At 38.7% G+C, this 23,361-nt stretch overlaps 1 protein-coding gene across 8 annotated transcripts in view; it reads left to right on the top strand.

Moving 5' to 3' along the window:
- The window catches only part of VEZT (vezatin, adherens junctions transmembrane protein), a 101,393-nt gene that overhangs the window by 48,471 nt on the left and 29,561 nt on the right, over positions 1 to 23,361 (top strand). For 3 of the 8 annotated variants that reach the window (XM_074870775.1, XM_074870776.1, XM_074870777.1), the window contains 3 exons: positions 5,058 to 5,158; positions 6,301 to 6,508; positions 10,433 to 22,031. In XM_074870775.1, the coding sequence (XP_074726876.1) occupies positions 5,058 to 5,158; positions 6,301 to 6,508; positions 10,433 to 11,013 (890 nt within the window). In that variant the 3' untranslated portion in view covers positions 11,014 to 22,031. Of the gene's footprint in view, positions 1 to 5,057; positions 5,159 to 6,300; positions 6,509 to 9,637; positions 10,401 to 10,432; positions 22,032 to 23,361 lie in introns of those variants that run through there. The other 5 variants (XM_074870782.1, XM_074870781.1, XM_074870778.1 and 2 more) reach the window with 2 other exon arrangements.

Below are 23,361 nucleotides of genomic sequence, written 5' to 3' on the forward strand. Positions count from 1 at the left end.
CCAGGTGTAGACCTATAGTGGTGAATCACATGTGAAGGGGTAGGATTTTAATGAACCATCCCTGATATTTTCATTTACTGTGTAAAAATTCATAGTTAATTGCAATGACAATGGCATTGTCATGAAACTTGCTTGACAATAACATTTCCTGGAACATTTTAAATTGTAGAAGATGTGTTGAGCGTATAATACCCATTTACCTGCTCTCTGAGAGAGAGTGAGCTAATCTTCTGTGTGCTTAAAAGTCATACTGAGCCCATATCCCAGTGTTTTGCCTCATGTCCCTCTCCTCAGTGACCTGTACTACCCATGTGGTTCTCCTTGTGAATCATAACTAGCTTAAGTAATGGAAGTGAGCTTAGGCTCTGCTGACATGGAGTTGAACCTATAATTTCTAAACTTTCTTTTTTCCAGGAGCTTTTTTACTGTCCTAGGAAGGCACAGGCCAGCAACTGAAAAATGCTGGTAATGGAGACTGCATTAGGAAAATTATGACTTGGGGTATCAGCAAGTTACCTACAGAAATCCAAATCTGTAGTGAGCTAAGCCCTTAATGATACATGGGTGGGATATCCAGTAGATAGATAGGCTGCTGTGGGCCTAGAGGTGTGCAAGCTGACCTTGTTCATGCTTACATCAGAACTGGGAGCACTGGGAGGCCTAATGCAGGCTCCGTGCAGGTACAGACACAGTATAACCAAATTTGTGTGTACTTGGCCTGATAGTCTAGTCTTACAACTTCCGTCTCAGTGCTGTGTAAAACAACCTGTGAGGATATTAGATGGTCTGATACATTTGCATGTACTGACCTGTTGTGTTTTGTTGATGCCCTCAACAACCAGGAGTTCCACTGATTTTTTTTTTTCCCCTTTCCTTAAATGCTCTTCTAGACTGCATGCCATAGTATTTTTAGTGATTTTAGTTTTATTTTTACTTTGTGTATAAATATCACAGCAGGCACTTTTATTGTAACTTGCTTCCTTTTAAAGTTCAGTACAAAAATAACCTAGTGTGTGATCTAGAAGGGAGGGATTGTGTGGGAAATAAAAAATTCAAAAATCCTTCACTTTCACTTTTGCCCAGTGACTTCCCTGGAAGTGTGCTGGTGTTGAATCTCTATCTGACAACAAGTTTACTGAATTACTCCACAGGAGCTACTTTTAAATTATGTTGGTCATGGAAAACTATTTTTATCTGACTACTTGGACTTTCCTGATGTATTTCTAAGCAGACCAGCTTCTGTGAGCTGACCTTTTCAAGCTGTGCGTGAAATCAAGTCTAATTCTTCTGCTATCTTTCTACAAATCTTAACAGCTGGCTGTCAGTTATGATTATGTGAATTACTTCATTAAATCATCTTGGGTTTTTTTTCAATGCTTCCTGAAAGCTCTTTGGAAGAAGACACCTTCCTGCTGAAATAATATAGCAGCTAAGCACATCTTTCTTTTGTCTTTATACACTATTATCCAAAACTAAATCAATCTTTTGAGAAGACCTGTAGTGAGAACCCTGTGGTAGTAAACCATTGTGTCTACGTGGATGCCCAGCACATTTGCTGCAATAGATGTTTAGTTCAACTAACTAGTTCAACCAGTAGAGCAGTAGAAATACCATTTTCAGTGTCAGTTATGAACACTGTTGAAGAGGCACCTGTTTGTGATGGCTTAGACCCAGTTTTGAGAGGAAATACTTCATTACCTAAAAGCTGTATGTATTTGTTAAATATTTTTAGCAGTATCTCGTAATTGTGCTTAGTATTTAAACAAACTAAGTCTTTTTTCTTTATCTATAAATACAAATGTATCCAGTATTTAAATTTACTGTTTGCTTGGGTTTCATTCTTACCATGTTTATATACTGAGCAAAACCATATCTTTGCTTGTCTGTCTTTGTTCCTATTGCTCTCAGCATGGGAAGGTTTTCTTCCATGAGAAGTAGAAGTCAGCTCAGCAGTTGCAGCAGCAAAGGGCCCATGTTGCTCCTCAGAGAGGAAGAAACTGGGAACATATTGGTCCATCCAGCATCAGAGTGCTGTTGTTGAACCAGGAGTTGAAAGTTTCCAACCACTAAGGAGCTGTTTTGAACTGTGGGCTGTCCTAGTTGAGGCATCATGTATAGCTGCCTATCACTTATTTTCAGAGCAGTTTTGTGATCTTTAGTTGTTTTCTGCTTAAACAGATAAGTCTCCTTCCATAAGCACTACATACTTCTTGCCCTAAATCATTCTGTGTTAAAGCAGGTTTCTCACAGCTATGTTAAATAGTTCATTGTGTCAAACTCTGTCAAAGCCAGGCCTTGAAGTCTAACTGCCTGAACATTCATACACTCCCATCAGTTTTTCATGGGTACTAGCATATATTATAGTATATAGTATACTAGCATATATTATAGTATATGGTTAGCGAATGCCGTTTGGCCTCTTTGTTTACAGGACTTAGTATCTGGAACCAGTGCCGTTAGTCACTGATCCTATCAGATAGAGAAGAGCCTGAGAGCAAGTGGGGCTTTAGCACCTTGAGGGGAATTCACCTCTACTTAAATTCATTGGGCAATGATAGAGTTATCTATCATTGATCTACATGTAGATCTTTGCTTATTTCCAACATAAGCTGATTCTAGACTTTCAGTCATCTTCTCTTTATTCTTTCACCTTTTTTTGTCACTGATAAAACTGATTTACCACTTAAGGCCTTGACAATTTAAGCATGCAGTAATCTGCTGCTAATTTTACAGAATGGGGTACCCTTTGTGGCTAGTTACAGTGTTGTTTTAATGATCTTTGAAATAATATCCCTCAAACTGTGGGTACCCTTCGTGGCTAGTTACAGTGTTGTTTTAATGATCTTTGAAATAATATCCCTTAAACTGTTTAAATTCAACGCTCTTTTCTTTTAAACTGTCTCTATCTTTGCAAATGTATACAACTTTTTTAGATATTCATAAGAGCAAGGCCACAGCACTTTGCTGCAAGCTCCTCGATCTTGCAGTCCTTTGATCCACTGCACGGCAGCAGTTTTAGTTAAACACTGTGAATTCATGATCTTGAAGCATATCCTTAGCAATGGCATCATCCCATATAGGTGGCAAACAGAGCAGTCTGTACACATTAGAACAGCTGGTTTACTCCTGATTTGGGAAGGCAAGCTTTTATTTGGTAACTTCCATATACTCTTCCAAATTTGTCTTCATACCTTCAGGAGCATATTTCTATTGTTGCTGTCATTATTAAAATGTTTTTATTACAAGGCAGAGTTATGCAATGGACAAGGGGGCTTGATAAGTATCTTCTGTCAATTTTCCATGTGTCAAATTTCACATCGTGCTTCACCTTTCTTTTAAACTTTGCATTTAGATACTTCTGGAATGTCAAATCTTTAGCTCAGCCCAGGCAACTAGGGAATTACATACTTTCCTTGTTTGCAAAAGCAAGTAACTGAGCACCACTAAAATTGTCATTAATGTGAGCTGCCTATTTTCCCTAAGTGTTCAGTGTATAGATTAGAAATTGAAAAGAGGGATAGGTGGGGCTTGGCAAGGTCATCTAGCCCATTTGCCCTTCTCAAGGGTAAATTAGTGTTTGTGAGTAAATGTTGTTTACCTGTTTCTACAAACCTCTCTTTAGAGACATTTTACAATATTTCCAGGCATCTATTCCAGCACTTAACTCCATTACCAGCAGAAAGTTATTACTGAATTTAAATAGCTCTTGCTGCAATTTAAAAGCGGTACTTTTGATCTACCCACAATGGAAACCCATTTCCTCTTTATAGCTCTTACATTTTTGAAGACAGTTAATATGGTTTTTTCTATCTTCTCTACATGTCTCTGTGTCCTTCAGGTCTTCCCTGACGACTATACTTTATTTAGTCCTCTGATCATTTCCACTGATTTCCTCCAGACTCCCTCTAGTTGGTCCACAATACTATTGAATGAAGTAGCCCCAGACTGGGCTCTATGTTCCATCCACAGCCTGATCAGTGCCAGAGTAGAAATGTAATTTCATGTGTCTAACAGTCAGTGCTGTTGTTTATGTGTACTAGTATGTAGTTTTGCTTTTTGTTTGCAGCAGGGTATAGTTGGCTGTTAGGCTCCTCACATCTTTTTTGCAGTGGTGCTTCCCAGTCAGTTGTCATATATTTGTGCATTTGACTGTACCAAAGCACAGAAATTTGCAGCCACTGTCACCAAACTGCTGTATCTGAAATAGAGTTCTTCCTGGGCCGTATCTCTGAGTTTCCAGTATTATTTTTGATTCTAATTGTGCCCTTCAGTATCCTTGCAGATTATCCCAATGTCAGCAGATTTAATGAGCTGAAGCACTTTTCTTTCACCCATTGGAAATATTAAAGAGTATTGGACTTGAGACAAATCCTCACTCAATATATTTTCCTGTCTGAAAATGGTAACTACGCTGATTAGCCAAGAGACTGTTCTGTGCACCCAATACAAACTTCTCCTGGCCTATGCATTTTGCCTACGAGTATGTCATGACACCGTGTCAAAAGCCATACTGAAAACAAAATGCAGAATGTCTTTGGCTTCTTTTTATTCATAAGACCTGTTACTGCATTGAAAAATGAAATTGGAGTGATTTGACATCTTCTGTTTTCAGCAAACCTCCACTGGCTGTCACTTACCTCTCTTTGCTACCTTCCAAATAGCTTCCTGCAAATTTTGCTTGGTTATTTCTTCCAATATTTTCCAATGATTTGATGCTGATTTGCCTATAATTTTTCTATTTTACTTCTCTTTTTAAATTTGGGCACCAAGTCTGTTTTTTGGTTTTACCAATTTTTCTTGCCATCTGCAGGTTTTCAAAGTTGATAAAAAATTTGAGATTTGCTAGTTTAAGTATTTCAAGATGAACTTCATCAGACCCAGCTTATATCAAAATAGCTGTTATTTAAGTGCTCTCTAACATGGTGTTTCAATGTATTCTAACCAGCCTTCTCACCGTTATTTTCATGTGTGTCAATCCTGCCTGAATGAGTCAAAAACATCATTCAACACTCAATCTTTTTCTTTTTTTTAATCCCTTTTCTTCTTTCCCTCTAAAGGCAAACTTGAAGTTTCCTGTGACAACCTACAGCGTACTACAGTACCTTTAACACAGCCTGCCCTATACATAGAAAACAAAGATCCAATCCCTGAAGAGCAGGTAAAAAAAAAGAGGACCATTTGAAAGAATAATTAGGGCTTGTTTGCTGTACCCATTCCTTTTTCAGTTGCTTGTGCAGTGATCTTCTTGTCTTGCCAAGACAGATCCAGTAGGCAACCAGTGCCATTTCATAATTGGACTTCGAGAAAAAGATTATGTATATTCCTTTTGCTGTTCCATGGGGAGGTATTCCCCATCCTGGAAAAAAGAGCACTAGCATTCACTTCTTCTCATATATATCATTAGAAGTAAGTGACAAAAACAGAGCAGCAACACAAGTCAGAGTAACATAGAAAAAAAATGTGAATTGCTAAAAGACGGTATATAAAATAGAGTCCTACTTCCATATTGTTAGATGAACTGACACAGATACAAAAGTGACAAGCTCCAGAACAAACCAGCCTGACTTCAGTTTGAGTAATCTCTGCAGTTTTGGATACCTAAAACAGACTGTGACACTGGACAGTTTTGTGGTGTTTGAAGAACTTGTGTGTTGGGCTGTCTTGGAGAGAGCCCGCCTCCTCCATCCCAGACCTGAGTGGGAGATGCATTCTGAAAGCACCCATGCCCTCACCTTCTCCCAAGCCTCCTTCTAGATTTTTTTCCATAACAAATTGCTCGGACTAATAACTTTACTGGCTGTCTGTAACAACATAAATGGAGCTCTGTTTTTCATGCTTGTAAGCCAATATAGTTAAAATTGGAGGAGTTTGCTATTCTCAACATCCTCTTACTAGGGATTTACAGAAGTTAAATTAGCAAGATGCCTGATTGAGGAAGAATTCCTTACGGTGTAAATTTGAAAAAAAAAGAAAAAGAAACCCACATTGGTATTGCTTGTTTCCACCTGTAATTATGGGGAAATGGACTCCCATTTTCAAGGTATATCACTTGATCATACTTGTGTATGGAAGTAAATCCTAGATGACTGCAGTAATGTTAACTTTCAATGAGTGGGCTTGCTCCGAAATTATACAAATATAACTGAGAGCAGTGTCAGATCCACTGGCTCTACGCAAACAGGACTCCATCCTATTACTGTGGTTGGCTTGTGTTGAGATCACTTGATCATGCATCAGATTGTAGGACAAGGGTCTACACTAACAGTGAAGATCAAATTTTTTTTTTCTTATTTTCTGTAGGAATTGGAAGCATACGTTGATTATTCAGATACAGAGAATGAATACAAACGGGAAGATTTTTACTGCTTTTCCCAGGAAGAAAGAGAGAGACAAGAACGAGAGAGACAAGAATCTAAGAGGGTATTACAAGAATTGAAATCTGTACTGGGATTTAAAGCTTCAGAAATAGAAAGACAGAAATGGAAACAGCTTCTATTCAGTGACCATGGTAAGCATTGCTTTTGAAAATTAATGCCTTTCTAAGAAAGGGTGGGTGTCTGCCATCAACTTCTGACTATGTTAGAATTTGGACAGTGCTTAGCTATAGTAATGTCTTTGATAGATCTGTGTGGCCTTAGTTTGCTATTCCATCTCTTCATATTACTTGTAACAATCATTTTACTATTTACTGAAGTCAGAGAAATGGGAATTTGGCTCTAAACAAAATATTGAGCTAAAATATTAAACACACAAAATATTAAGAAAGCATAAAGAGAACTGTCAGGCTATAAACCATGCAAACTGAACTGACTTTCTTTCATGGCTTTCCAGTAAATATGAATTTTAATCAGGGTGCATAAATAAATTACTTCCCAGAATTTAAAGAAACCATCAGAGATTATCCTAGACTTACAAAAACATATAGGTTAAAGTGAAGAGCTACACTTTGCAATATTAAAGGGTCATAAAAGAGTAAGACTGGCTTTTGTTTCCATGAGAAAGTAAGTATATAGAATATGGGTTTAAAAAAAAAAAAAAAAAAAAAAAACCAACAAACAACAAAAAAGCACTTAACAAGAAGAGTTCTTCCAAACTAGCCTTTACCAACTGTGAGAACTGCTCCATCCACTTGCACTTGAAGGCAGGAATATGAAAATTTCTCTTGCCTCAACCAGTCTGTCTCTGTTCCAGCAATAAGACTGGGTACACCCTGATTCTTTTCACTGCTTGAGCTGTTTGATTTATTATCTTCAAAATTGGCAGTAGTCCGTCTTTTCCTTTTTCCCTTCTTTTTCCCATTTTCATTCCTTCCTCTTAAAGACAGGTTAGGAAAAGCCCTCTAAAAAGTTTCAAGTTCTGTGTTACGAAAACCAACCCTCAAGTCTGGCAACATATCCAAGGATTCTGCCTCTGCCAGTGTCTACCAGAAAAAAAGACCATGGATTGCATCTTTTAATAATTTATTGGGAACACACAGTAACAGACCATACCTATTTATATGACTGTTTCTGTTGACATCAAATCCACAAAAATATCTGTTCTTCACAACTTACTTCATGTCCATTTAGCTATGGTAAAAGAAGTCACTTGGCCATTGGTACTGACTTATAAGTTGAGTTAAAAAAACCTAAGACATCAGATTGCATCAGTCTGCTCAAGAACAGGGTTTCTGTATTCTATGTTAGATGTGACACCACACAACTCTTCACATAAATCTCTTCTAGTCTTCCCTTACTCCTTGCTGAAGGGAGGAGGAAGGAATCCTACCTCCAGTTCAAGTCTTGACAGATCTAGTGACTACTGCAGAAAGAGTTCTTGTCAGGAGAGCTTTCATAGGGTATTTCCTTATCTAGTTTTACACGTGATACCTGTCCACATCTGTATATCCTCAGGTCATTTGTGGCCATAGCTGGAAAGAGTCAGCTGACTCCTGTAGTCTTCAGTAACAATTCACCTGAAAGCCTTTGTGGTTCATGTTGGTTCCTTTCCATGTATAGGCACTACATTGTTTTAGGATTAGAGATTCAGTGGTGGGGAGGGAGGAAAGTGTGATTTCCTCCAGCTGCCTAAGACTGATCATTGATTACTTCCATCCTGTACAAAACTGGAAAACATGAGGGCAGTTCATGAAAGTAATTAATATTGTCTCCTTTTGGCTCAGAGACTGTGTGGGTCTAATCTGAAAGACTGATATGGACAGCAGGCATAACATCTTCTACTGTTTTTTAAGGAATTTCTTCAGTATGTCTTCAAAAAAACCACAAGTCAGTTAAATATGACATAATGAACCCTGCCATATTATTGCTGCAGACTTTAATTTATCCATACACACAAGTCATTCCTTGAAGAAACATTTTTGTAAGCTGTGTTTTCCACATTTGTGGCTTACTTTATCTGGAAGATTTAAACTCAGAAGGATTCATATTCTTGTTCTTCATTGGCCCAAGCCAACGGATGGCCATGATATCACACTTTTCCATAGCTCTCTTAAATCTTGCTTTTACAGGACGATTGTATTCCAGAAATCCTGTGTTCTCCTAACTTGTGATTACTGTAAAAAAAGATCCTGAAAAATTCAAAGGCTTTAGTCTGTTAGTCAAGGCACCCAGCAAGCCATTGTGATTTGTTAAGGTTTTTGGTTCATTGAAGGAGGAGCTAGTGAGGGTTTCCACATAAAAGAGGTCAGCCCCAAGCAAGTTGATATGTCTAAAGAACACAGCATGAAGTCAACTGGAGATGATAGGTTGAATTCCAGAAGAAAAACACCATCTTAGCAGAGCACCACACTAAAGCAAATTTGCCAAGGCCCAGCACCATGGTAATACTGCTTACAGTAGGTAATTTATGGAAGTGTTGGTGACCTTATATTTTTCGTCCTCTTGAGCCAGTAAAATGGAAGTGCCTTTGAAGAGGTCTGTGAAGTTGTGAGGGGCTTCGTTTTCATTTGCCAGCCAAATGTTGTAAAACAACTTTCTTCTGGTGCAAAATCACTTCTAGTCTTTCCTCTAACCTCTCCCCCCAAAAAAGTTCATTCTGGCAGTGGTTGTGTTGTACCCAGCTGTTTCCCCTTCTCCCACCTTGTCCATACAATAGTTCTTATACAGCTGTTTCTCAGAGTTTGGAAGCTACACTCAGAATTGATGAATTCCACCTTCCTTATTAACTAATCAACTCAGCAAATTGGCCAGCTACCAATCTGAAGTATCTGGGTTTTTTCAAGAAATTTTGGCTTTGGAAGTATTCTTTAGAGGAAGTAGGCAACGAGTTCGCTCCCAAATGATAAGATTACTGTGCATATTCCTGCCTCTTCAAGCAAATGGGCAGAAATAAGCAGGAGCATGTTTTTTACAAGATGGGGAGAGAACTACCCAATTAACAATAGAGATGAATCTGGTGCAGTGCTCCTTTGGTATATAAGGTTTTAAAACAAACAATACAATACAAATTTGAAGCCACAGTCTTTCAGTGTGATAATGACAATAATTATCAATGTGACAACCACAATGATGTGCCTGCCTTCAGCTAGCTAAAGTAAATATTACTAAAATAGGATGCGATGGAAAAATCAATACCGTAAATTTTGTTTCCCATGAAAAGTTTGTGTATTTCCCAGAGTTATTTTCATCTCTGCTTACAGGGGTAAAGTCAGAATGGAATTAGAAAGGGAAATGCTACTTGGGAATCTGCTGTTGCCGCTCTCATTTATGTTCGTGCTGCTACTCTAATGGAGCTACTGCAGTTTAGGGAATCTGTTACTTGGAAATGGACATTATATCGTTTTCTTAAAAAGAAAGACGTCTGTTCTTCAAGAAGTGATTGTACCAAGTTATACTAACCCTTAACACTGGGAGGAGAGACTTCCTGGCAAGCATCCCGTTGCTGGCAATGGGACTCGCTGCTGCTACTAACTTCAAGAGAGGCTAAATTAAACCACACTTTATTTGTGAGGACACCTTACCTGACTGTATGAATACGTGTTGTATTTATATGTTGTGGTGTATGAGATCAGATATTGCCTATGAAGACTTTTTCATGTACCAGCTGTCTTTAATGGATTAGGTAAACTGTTGTTTAAAACGAAGAAAGTTCTTATCTGTATACAGTGCAGTAGTTTTTCTTGGTTTTTACTTTAACATTGAATGCATCATCTGTGTTTGATGCCGGTTTTAAGCATCATCAATTTTGTGCTGTCTCTTTATGCCACAGATTTTAAGGAGTAGTTACAACAAGTAGCTATCACATTTCACTTCAGCTTTGTGATTAGAAAACACTGTTTTATTTTAATTTTTGTTTGATTGTGGTTTTTGTTGTTTTGGGGTTTTTTTAAGCCATTTTGACCCTTACAATCTTGCATCTTTTCAGACACAAATAAATTATTTATATTTAGCAGCTTGCTTTTAGTTATCATTTAATTTTTTTCCCCCTTTTTAAGCTGCAGTGAAACCCTTGTCTCCTGTAGAACTGCTGAAGCTACCAAATAATATGGAATCACATATGAATTCAGATACAGAAAATCAGGACTGCAGCCAAAGTTGTGATAAATCTGAAGAAAAAGACTCTAATCAAAAAGTGAATGCTGCTGATAAAAGCAGGACAGAATACTTGTATGAAGATCCTGAGATGGAGAAAAACAAAGACAGTACTGCTGATGAAGGTATTTCTACAGGGGCTGAAGAAAGAATGTGTTATCAGCATGAAGGTAAAGTTGAAGAACTCAAGCCAAGCAATATGGATGGAGTAGAGGTTTCACAGTCTCCACCTAAGGATGCATTACATTCAAAAATCAAGCATAGGCTGGCCCAGCTCCACATATCAACAGATTTAAACTTCACATCTGGTCTGGCTGCACAAGTTGCTGCCAGGTCTTTCACTTTTACTACAATGCAAGAAGAGACTTTTGGAGATGAGGAGGAGGATGAGGAGGAGGAGGAAGAGAAGACACAGGAGCATGAAGACCTTGGGGAGGCCTGTGAGAATGAAGATAGAGGCTCTGAAAATGAAGGAAAAGTATAAGTCTGAGCTGAACTTTGTTAAACCAACAGCAGGCAATTTTATGGAAAAAACTAAGGTGCGGGTTTGAAGATACTGGATGGAAAAAAAGGAGACCTAAATATAATGCATCTTGTTCCCTAAGTCTGATACACTAAATAGGACTTCTAAGTATATTGAAAATTTGCAGGTAAGAGAAGTGTAGGCTGCATCCAAGAAATAGTTGGCCGTTCCCTTTTTAAGATCCTAGTGGTGGGTTTTGGAACTTACCTTTCTGTTTTCTGTTTTATTTATTTATAATATAATGTATTGTGGGTTTTTTGGTTCTAAAAAGAAGGAAAAACAATGTCTTGAATCACAACAGACTGTTTTTTTTGCTCTCTGATTCTGCTATCGTGGTATCGATGTTTGTTCCAACAAGAAAGCCAGGACATTTCTTTTGGAAGAACCTGAACTGTTCCCTGTGATCTTTCCCCACCACTTTTGTTTCACTACTTGTCTCTGCAGTGTGTTGGCTAAGCCACCGTAGGCATTTGTGATTCTGTGACTAGTGATGTGGCTCCCAACTAAAATGTAGAATTTTAAATAAAAACTTGAAAGAGCTAGTATTTGATGTGTCCTGGGGTATGGGGCTGAAATAGTATAAAGTTAGTCATGCTTCATATTAAGGTTTATGTAGAATTTTATGAAGGGTTAATAAATGATTTCTAGATCTTGTAATTCATGTTAATTCATGTGTAGTATATGTTAGGGAGGGTTAGAAACACATCAGTAGAAAGTACTGTAGGCAGCTAGAAGCTATCTGTTGGATTATTAATAGATGAGAAGTAAACACCTATTTATTAAAACAGCTATTAATTATTTGTTAACCTTTTGTAAATTGAACCTTAATATAATTGTTTGATTTGATGTAATGATTGTTGGTACATTTTTGTTTATGTCCTGAAGTAATTTTCTTAAAGCAAAATCATCTGAGTGCTTAACAACATACAGTACTTTGTTTAAACAGCATACTTGCTTTTCCCTGATGTTCTTTCATTTTTCCTTAGATCACAACTATAACCTGTGTGATTAAGAATCCATGAGAGAACAAGAATTGTGTATTTTCTAAGGTGTATCTTGTAACTTAGTTGACACTGAAGTCTGGATGTTTGGTATGAGGTTATGTGAGTTGTTTTCTTTCTCTGTGGTGGTGTTACGAGGAGCAGCAAATGGATGCTCACCTCACAGAGGAGCTGGTTAATGGTTTCACTGCCTTCTCTTCCTTTTGCCCTCTGACACAAAATGAAACAAAGGCCTCATGTCTCTAATGGCAAGAGTGCTGCCTCTTTGTACGGAATGCTCTCCTTGGGCCTGGATACATTTCCAGTCACAAGACACCTCATCTGTTACTTAGGGGATTTATTGTCTCTTGCTGATTCTATAAAGGGATTTTTAGATGCAAGTGGTTTGGCACAATATCTTTCCTTGGATGCTGTTGCGGGAGTTGGGGAAGCTGATGAAGGTCAGCAACTTAGGGTGGCACTCTTGACCGTATGTCAGAAAACAAGAGCTTTTTTTCAACCTCGGTCTCTTCTATTAGTGATTTTGTATGAATGCTGTTAAATATGTGGGTTTTTTCACAGACCGTAAAGAGGTAGATGTCAACTGATAGAGAAGGGAGTGTGACTTACACTGTTCTTTCACAATGTTATGTCGGTATTCTCCCTCACACACGGATTTTGGGAAGAGAATGTTTTGCCATTTTTCATTAACCAGTAATACTGTGTTCTGTGCCCTTAATTTTGTGTAGGTGACTGGAAGCTGAATGGATGATGTCTTGGGGAACTCGTAAAAGAAAAAAGAATGCTTCGCATAGTGTATTCAGAAGCTAAGCCTCCTCTTAGTGGTAGAGTACATTCTTCTGTAACCTGTAAAGGTTAGGCTAAGATGATGAAACACTGTTTTATTTTCTCTGTGGTAAGCAGGTTTTTTTACCAAGTCTAGAACAACTGCTTTGGATAAATTGTGTTTGAAGCATTGTCCATGCTTCTGGAAAAGAAGTCTTCCTCATCCTTGACTTGAGATCCTTGAGTTCACAAAGTGCCCAGATATTTTTTGTTCTTAGCTAATTGTTCTGCCTAAATGTATGTTCCATTACTATTTTTTTCATGAACTCATCCACCAGCATCTCATGATCTGATGTTGTGTATCCCAGAAGTGATACTCCTGAACTTTTCCCATGGGATTCAAACCTTAGTTTACAATCTGTATGGCTATGATACCAACCTGGAAAAATGATCAGATTTAGGATATGAGTTATCACTGTTCTCAGTTTTGGATGAAGTCAGTAGTAGCCTGAGTGCTTTGCATTGCTACTAAAATAGGCTTCAGATCTCACATTTATAACAGTTGTTAGCTCTTTATTCCTTTGCTGCAGTCCTTAGTAAAAGATCTGGAGAATCTACTTTGGTGGCTCACTTGGGACCAAGTTTTATAATACGCTGGTCTTGGTGATGAAACTGGCCTAAGAAACCCCATCATTTGTTCATTTTCACTTATCAGCTGGGTCAACACAGGGTTTTGTGGCCATGTTATAAACCAGCTCATTAGTCTACTTGGGTCAAAAATCCACCCTTTCTAGAGGTTACTTTTCACCGTTCTTATTGCAGTGATGCAGTTTACAGCATTTACCTCCAAACAGCTGTATCAGCACATACTGTGTTCCTGGCATGAGACTCAGGATTGTTCACATTTACATTATTGGCAAAGGTGGTATAGTGTGAAATTGCAGACTTAACATTAGACATGGGTATGATCAAAGGATGACTTTTTGGAGCAAGTTCTGATCCTACTTTGAACAAATAGATTTTCTACAAGCAATTTAACTAATTTCCATGGTCTTACTTAATGCAGTCTTAGAAGCTACACATATGAACACCTGGGCTCACTTGCTTTCTCTGCCTCTCATCACAGCTATATATAACGGCCATCAGTTATTTTGGTCAATCATTTCTTTTGATTTATTTAATATTCTCCCTGCAGAAAATTATGGCTAACAGTGTGCAGCACACAAAGCATGGCTTCCCTTGATTTGATAACCAAGTTCCATCTACATAGAAATAGTCTGTTAGAATCCAGATTTTCTTATGTCATTTGAAAGGACTGTGCGTACATGCTGTAGATTCCTTCATGAACCTGACAGATTTCTTGGCAATCATAATTTGTTGTTGCATTTAATATGTATGCACACACTGAAATATGCATTAGCGCTAAAGAGTTGTGTTAATATATTGAGCATGTCAAGGTCTGAGTGCTGTCCTGTGTTCTTCAGCTCATTACCCTAGATAGGGATTTTTGTGAAAACAGAACTTCTTCAAGCTTTGTAACTTTTTGAAATGTGTTAATCAGGAAATCCGTGCTAAATAATGGGTTATGCCAAAGGATAGCAGCAGCCAAAGTTCTTTGCGAAGAGCAGAGCTACCAATAAATGCATTTTCCCTATTCCATTTCCAATTAGCACCTCTGTGAAGTTGTAAAGAAGGAAGTAATTATATAGGGTTAAATCATTTCTTCTCCTGTCCTGCCTGGAAGGCACTCCACAGACAATATTTACTTCTTAGGTTGGATTACAATCTAGCACTACATCTTTTATGTCACTTAACTTTACAGCTAACAATCTAGGTAAAGGCTTAAATGGGGGCAAAGATCTGTCCCTTTTTTTAGGTCTGTTGTCTTCATGACAGAAATGAAATAGCAGTGTAATGGAAGCAAATTTTGAGAATTACAGATAACCGAGCATCTTTCAAATAGAGTCAAATGTGCTTGTGTCAGCTATAAGCAAGATTCGCAAATGTGAAGGCTTCTGCTATCAGTTGTGGTAATGAGAGTTTTACTCTTGACAGAGGTTTACTAGACATCACTGAATCTTGCACTTATTTTTCTAAATAGAAGATGGAATCTGGTAGAGTAGCGAGTTTTACTGAGGCTTCAGACTTTGTGATGAGCACGCCTATCTGTGTGTGACCCGACTGTTTACAATATTGGAAATTTTACGTGTATCTGATGTGCAGAATTTGCAACTGTCTTACTAATTTCTTTGTTAGTAAAAAAACATTTAAGTGGTGGACTGTGTAGAGTTGTTGGCCCACACCGAACTTCGTAATCTTGTATTCTATCCCTTTTTTTTCTTTTTTTCCTTTTTCTTAACAGAAACAAGGGGTCAAATATACTAAACTGCCCTTGTTCTTTAAAGTATTTAGTGAAGGGCTGCTGTTGCTCTGCAAGTGGCTTGTTCCCAGGGCTAATTACTCTTTAGAATTAACAGGTTTTCGTACTGTCTTATCTGAAAAAGCGGGCAGGGTGTGAGAATGGCACTTGGTCAGTGTAAAGGGTCAGGCTACTCTGGGATCTTGTCTGGGAGAGGGACTAGTAGCAGATGCTGAGGGAAGAGTATGAGAAAAGGGAGATCATGTAGTGATGTTTCCCCAGGGTACTCCCCAATAATTTGTGGCCAGGGACTTGTTGAGCCAGTGGTAGTGGCTGTCAGCTTCACATGTCCCAACAGAATTCTCTTCCATAAATTTCTTCAGTCTCATGTTTGGTCAATTATCACTAGTCCCAATGCCACTATGCACTCATCTTTATTACAGTCTTTTACAAACAAGAAGATTTGTCAATATTATGGGTTTTAATTTTCTTTTTTAAACTGAGCAAGCCCACTTCTCTCAGTCCTTCTGCAGAGGTCATGTTTTCCACCTTTTGGTTGCTTTCCTTCGAAATCTGTCCAGTTTTTGAAGTACTCTAGACGTAACCTCAGCAGTGCTGAAGTTAGAGTAATAATCACCTCGCATAAACCACTGAAGCATTCAAATATATTTGAGTCCATATAGGAAAAAAAATCTTCTCTGATCCTTTACCCCTAGCTATTAGGATGACAAATATAAATATTTGGTCTAACAGAGGAGAAATATTTATTCACTGTCAGCAGGATTTGGCTGGCAATGTTTTTCTTTGCTAACAAAACAAAAAGTTGTTAAATCAAAATGATCTTCCAACAGCTGCCACCTGGTCTAACACAAACTAAAGATGCCAAACAACACTTGTTTCAATTTCAGCTTGACTTTTCAGAGCTGTTCTGGTCTCTGATGAATAAGCTTGTATCACAAAATATATTATCTCACAAGAAACATGGCAGTGGATATATAGATATCAGGGATCAAACGGAAGGCTTCTGTGATTAATTTTTAAAATGCTTGGAGGTTTATGCTTTATTCGTATTCTCATGATATTCAATTCCCTCATGTATGTTTTAATTTTACCACCTTGAATTTTATTTGACTTGGAAATTTGTGCAGTAATCAGATAAGCAGTAATGGTACTGTAACTGTGATGATAAGACGTGGTCATAGGTAGGGGTGAAATCTACCTACCATGAATATTTGTAGATGGATACAGCAGTATAGTTTGAGCTACAGATCAGTATGTAACTGTTCTCGATACTCTGCCTCACCTTTCACACTGCCGTCTCTTTAGTTATGGGCAGGTTTGTCAGAATAAAACTTGACTCAACAGCTTGAATGCTCTGTTAGCCCACATTACACTTTCTGAATTGAACACAGGATTTTGAAGAAGTGAATATAATTTAGTAGATGAGGAAAAAGAGTTTGTTTCTCTGTTACAAAGTGGCTTATTTTAAAAGGGTTGAATAGGACCATACTTGAATACTTTCACATGATCAGCATACTTTGACCTTTATACCTTCTCAGCTTTAAATCTGAAAGGCCTCACAGACAGTCTGCTTTAGGGGATGCCATTCTATAGCAGCTTAAACCAGTCCAGGTCCAGGCTGCCACAGCCCTGCCACGACCTTGCAATCTCAGTCCCGCCTTTAGGCTGGATTTTGTAATAACTCAGTGATTCAGGACATGGATCTGGCTGAAAATGCACCACTGCTATAACTTGCAGCTGGCTCCCTCGACTAATTCATCGTGTGGTTGAAAGAGCAGTAGTAGCATCTCAGGGGAGCGGGAGGGAATACATGCCTGGGTGATGAGGAGGAATGCCATAGCTCAAATTTAAATCGGTTTGAATTAATGTTTACATGCTGTGAGTTACATCATTAGCATCTGTACTGAAGTGGCATAAACTCAACTCCATATGTTGCTTCCTTCATCTCCATATTTTCTGTTGATTGAGGATGATGCCACTCATTATTTTCCTCACTCATTTTGACTCCATTTTTTTTGTTCTTCAGGCCTAGGCTGCCCAAGACCTGTTGTGTCTTACTCCACAGAGTATCTATGGACTGTTTATTATACTGACAGTAAAACTGAAATTATCATGCATGTTCTTTTTCTGCTTACTGTTTTAACCCTTCTGGTCTGTCTTGACACCCATGCTCCTCTCCCTTTACAACCACTCTTAAGAGGTTCAGATTTTAAAATAATACACAAATTCTTTTTGTGTGTGTTTGTAACACAGCTTGAATCTTCTGTATCTTCAGCATTGGAATGACTAGATCTAGAAATGTATGCTAACTTTCCCAGTTGACTTGAGAACTGAAACAGAAGGTGGACACCATAATGGAGAGTACTACAGTCAAAACGGAAATAGTAATGTATAGCAGCTTGAATTTATACCACACTTTTGGTGTATATTGGCTTTTATACGTAATTCTGGCTTACTGAAAAACACCAGTTGTGTTTTAGAAATCACTGTAATTCTAGTACAAGGTCCCCAAATAAGTGTCATTAGTTGGCTTGATTTTTGCTCAAATCTTAGTATTTAAAGACTGCTTCCTGACCTTCTCCAGCTGCATGGACGAGAACTGAAAATAATCTCAAATTTCCAAATAGAGAGTGACCAATGCTTTCCGTTACTTTGTGCTATTAAAAAGAGGTCCATTCCTAAGTAAAAAAAAAAAAAAAAAGAGAGAAAAGTCAGTGCTTAATATCTTCAGTAGTCATCATGCATTTGATCTCAATAAAAGCACCATAAATGAGGGCTGTTTTATAATGTTTGATATCTCTGTTTCTAAAATAATAATAATAGGCTTTAAATGTATTATGGAATATAAGCCAGAAATCTATGAATTGTCCTCCAGATCTTTCATCCAAAGCCACAGCTGGTCAGATTTAAACAAGTTCATGCTGTCTGTTCCTGCATTGCTCAGTATGACATTGTACTCAAAGTTTTTAATGTTCTAGCGTGAGTGTTCACAGTCAGTCTGCATGCACCTGTGTGCTCGAGGTCTGCAGAGCTTGTAGAGATCATGGAACGGTGCTGAGTGAAACCTATACGGGAGCAGGATGCCTCACAAGCATTTGAGGTTTACTGTCTCTGTCTTGGTCTGTTGCAGCATCCATGCCATACACAATCCCACTCATAAACTTTTCCCTTCTCAGCTTTCATCTTCATAGGCCACACAAACCAGTTGGGGGGGGGGGGGTTTGTTTGTTTCTCACCTAGGTTACTATCCTGTAATGCACCAGGTAATATATCTCCAATAAAAGCTTAAACATTAGAGGCCACACTGCAAAAGATGGGACTTGGGCATGGGCTGGAGAAGCTCTTCTGGTTTGACCACTTCTGGGAAGGCTTGTACTGAGGTGATTGATTATGGGGGTGCTGAGGCAGGCTTGATGACTCTGCAGGTATCTTTCAAAGCTCCAGTTTTTGCTAGGTCTGCTTTCCTCCGGTGGTGTTTCTCTTCCCTCTTAGCAGTTTTGAGCTCTTACTCATTCTGCTGCCAGCTCTTTAGGAACTTGGCCACTTTTCCTCTTCATTTCTGAACCTGTTGTCTAAACTTTATGAAATGGCAGGTTACAGGAGATCCACACCAATGTGCTGCTGCACATTCCCAGTCATAAACTTGTAAACAGAAAGATTCTTAGGGCTGATAACTTGTCTGTCCTGATTTTATTTCCAAGGAGCTTTGACCTGCATTTCAATCTGGCCCTCCTGTTCCTTTCTGGACTTCAGAACATTCACTTCCAGAAATCTCCCTCCTTAATGATCATAAGATGGTAATGTCTCCTCAGCAAGACTGATGTTTGAACACATGTTCCTCATTACATGAGCTTTACTTGTTGTTTCCAACAGGAGTGTGGCAGAGTTATGGCTGAGTCTGCGTTCCCCTGAACAAGCTTGCTTCTTCCTGCAGTGGGGGCTGGAAACAAGCTCTCTGGCTGCTATGCCAATGTGCTTTGGCTCCACAGCTGCCTAGCCTTGAGCTCTGGAAGCTCTGGGATCTAGCAGTCATGCTTAAACCTTTCCCACTGTCAAGGAGCACATGTTTTCAGAACACAATTACTACTAAACCTCACCTGAATTGAACCATTTTGAATTTTTATTGAGCAGCATTAATGGATTTTTTCTTAACTTAATTTGAGGGGTTTGTGTGAGGGTTTTTTTATATATATGTATATATATACACCCACAGTCTTCATATTGTACATGCGTATTGCCAGGTATCACACTGAAAGGCTTGTCTAGCAAAGAACTATTTTTCTCATATCAAACTTCCTAGTTACTTACTCAGAAGGTAAACAAAAACTTAATTCTTGCTGTCTAATGGCAAAAGAACTGAATTCTGTTCTGCCAGGCAGGCTGTATGGAGGTATTTAAAATGCATGCTGATTTTACACCCTTAATTAGAAAAGCTATTTAACCTTGTTTTCTCTTACCAAGGCTCTGCCCCTGAGCTGCTGTGAGTGCCTGTGTGCCCATCTGCCCTGTCTTAAGCATGTTAACAAATACATGTTCCTCAACATTTCCTGCCTGCTAAGTCTTAGAGTCTCCCAAAACAGGGCCTAAGGGCAGCATAGATTGCCAAGGAAACCACAAGGAAGGGAAAGAAAAGAATCTTGATAAGCTGCTGTTTAACTGGTTAATAAATGAGAGCTAAAATATAAGAAGAAATATTTAAAAGACAAAATGCAGCAGAAGACTTCTGGCAGGGCTACAGAGGAAAATCACATGTGATACATGCTGAAGTTTGCAGCCGCTGGGAAAGATCCACAATTTCTCTTCAGTGTGAAGTGGAGACATGAAACGTTCACCAGACTGGTAGTCTTCAGCAGCTCTTAAAAAACCCTCTATTTTATCTACATTTCATTTCCACAGAAAGACTAGATCCTGCTGTGCTGGTGTATCAAGCTGTATATAAATCAGTCTCCATATCTCTTCCTTTAAGCTCTGTATGACGTTAGTCTCTCCTTCGACTACACTGAAAACCTGTGTGGTTTGGCTCCACTGGGAGCCTCTTCTGCACCTACCCTGCCAGTTGCTGATGCTGCTTTAAACACAGTTGATTAGATCAGCCTCAGGCAGGTTTTCTGTCCTTTCTTTGTGATAGGGTTTCTTGCCTGTGATATTTTCCCAAACCCTTTTGGTTCTCTTTTCCTTACTTTCCGACTTTACCTCCTTCCTTTTTCCCATGGATATGAATCAGGTCCTAAAGTATTTTTTACGTATTTGATGATGTGCATCACCAGGATTATTTTTAAGCCATTTTAAACAATTTTTGGCTGGGTTTCCCCAGTTTCAGAAGTAGTTTTCTCAATTGTAATGCTAATCACTTTCAAAGTCTTTTTGGTTGCTATTATTTCTTCAGCATCTGTAGTAAAATTCTGCCTCACTACTCCATGTATCGCTTTTTCTCCTTATCCTGTATCCCTGACAGCTGCCTAGGTGGCGTGGATGTGACTTACCCATCCTTCAATTAGTAATGATTGAATGGAATAGGGAATGCTTTTACAGGGACACATAAATGCTGTATCAGCACTTTGTTTGATCTTTTATACAGAAGTTTATTTATAATTCCTCTTTCATCCCGAAGATGAAATTAATTTTAAGCAATCCTGGCAATAGTTAGTTTCTGCAGTATATTTTGCTGGCTCCTTAGTACAAGCACTTTAGTAATGAACACTGGTTACTCTTGTCTAAATAAGTGATGACTGAAGAAAGAATGTTCTTCTGTGTGTCATATGCTTCCAGTTGCATCTTCCCATCATCTTTTGGAGACCTGTATGCTGTGCAACCATGTGGCAACTATTAGCAGAATCCCTTTTAGCATCACAGAAATGGCTAGTTGGTGGGGCTTTAGGAAGAGAATAATGTGTCAGTTGAGGAGACTGGTAGCAGGTAGATCTTTAACCTGGGAACCAGGTGTAGGTACTCTGCAGGAGATGTCTTCCTCTGTATGCTTCAAAAGTGCCAAAATAGTGGCAACAATACAGACTGGCTCCTTTTATCTTGAAGCTCTGTGTCTCCCTCATAGTGCTTACATGTTATTATTAGAACAAAGGCTGTGTTCTGCTGATGTTAGGAGCTGTGGCTGATGCACACCTCTTCCTCTAAACTTTCCCTGTATTGGTTTTAAGGTTAACAGCTGTTGACCGCTCCTCTTACTTAGGTATGACTCAGTCTCACCTAATTCATATCCCCAGGAAGGAAAGCTCAGAGATAACTGGGGAGGAAGGGAAATAATTTGATCTTGAAAGGCAAGGGGAAGCTTGGTGAGGCAGGAGTATTTATTCTTATGTATTGAATCTTGCTGCCTAATTGGTGCATAATTCTTGTGCAGTACAAAAGGTCTTGCTTATTCTTTGGTATTTCCAGGTTTGTTTGTTTGTTTTCATATGGAATACTGAACAGGTCCAGTTGCTGCTGTTAGAAGGAGAAGTGTGTTTACCAAGAGGGGTCCGCAATGTTTTCCTTTACTTGGAGATTTTTTGAATGCTAAATTGCCTGTGTGTATTCTTCATAATGTACCATATGCAAATATTCTTCAGGAATTGATACTACCACTTCAGACAGTCAGTATTTTCTATGTAAGAACTGTACGTTTCCTATACTGCCAAGAATGTATATATATCTCTCTGAAGACTTAAGATTGTATCTTTTTGAGCAAGCCTCTTTCTTCAACCATCTGAAACTTTCTTCCTGTTTCTCAAGTTCTCTGCTAATTTATTAGACACTTGTGTTATATTGTGTACTTTTTTGTATCAGCTGTATTGCTGTATTTCTCCTTTCTCTCATTAAAACCTGTTCTTCTCATCCTTCTACTGTGCTGCTTCATACTGCAAATACTCACACCGTATCAGGTAACCTGGTCTGGTGTAGTGAGTCTGGCTGAGATGGAGCCAGACCAGTCCTAAAAAGCCAGTCATTCAGACTTCTATTATATTGTTCCACTGATCTCAACATGTAATCAATTCTACTGTATTAAGCTTCCCTAGGGTTATTTTGCAGCATAGTCCATACTTTTATAAGATAGTGAAGAAGAAACCTAGAATGGGATACCCATGGTATAAACAAATGGACGAGACACAAAAAATGTACTGAGAGATGAAGTCCATGTGTCTCATGGATGGTTGTTTCTGCTGACATTTGCTAAGAAACCCCTGGTCTTCCTGAGCGAAGCAAGTTTTGAGCTGAGATTTGGAAGAGGGATCTAAGAGCACTTTTTTCCTAGAAATGTGGCCTTCAACTTAAGTCAGTCAGTTCTCTATGCTGTTGCCATGCTTAACTCATCTTCCAGGCAGATGAAGAGGAAAAAATGAATGCAGGGTAGGACCTGTTTGCTTACTTCCCAAACAAGAAAATGCCGTCTCCCAAGAAATCACTTCATGAACAGATAGAGAAAGGATAGTGCTTCTTTTATCCTCCCAGCGAAAAGCAAGATTTTCAGTGTTTCACTGATGCTAATCCCTTTTTAGCAGTGCAGGATCTTCCTTGAGCTACAGCTGCCCTCTGAATAGTATCTGTTCCACAGCATGGTATGCAGGAGGGAAGAGTTCAAAGGTCCTTTACAGTGGATCCAAGGTATCGAAATAAAGAAGGTGAACAGACCATGCACATGCACCTATGTGTTTAGTATTTGGCAGTTTTGAGATTGGGAGATCAGCTGACAAGAGGGAAAATACCAGGAGTATCTGCTCTTGGAGAACCTACTGTTTCATCTGTAATTAGACACTTAAGGATTAAATTAATCACATCTTTAGCACTACCTATATAATTATAGTAGTGTATACAGAAATAGCTATGTCACCTAGCCTTGGTTTTCTCTCAGACTCTTCATCCCCCTCTCCTACATTAAAACTGTTTTTGTACCCCCAGTTGCACCTGCCCATGTGCTCACAGCCTGTCCGTGCACGAACCCTGTGGAATGTCCCACTGGTAGCATTTAAGGATTTCTTGTCACGGCACTGTGGTAGCAAGGAGCAGAAAAACGTGTAGAATAACCACGCTGGCTCCAACCACATGTGACATTGGTTATGCTTAGATTTACGTTAGTCAAATGCCCATCTGTGTGACTGCGTACATTTGCTTCTAAAGTTGCATTTAGGGATAATGCCACAGTGGGAAATACTTAGGAAAATTCTAGTG

This window comes from Strix uralensis, chromosome 5, assembly GCF_047716275.1.
Source record: "Strix uralensis isolate ZFMK-TIS-50842 chromosome 5, bStrUra1, whole genome shotgun sequence".
Classification (NCBI taxonomy): Eukaryota; Metazoa; Chordata; class Aves; order Strigiformes; family Strigidae; genus Strix; species Strix uralensis.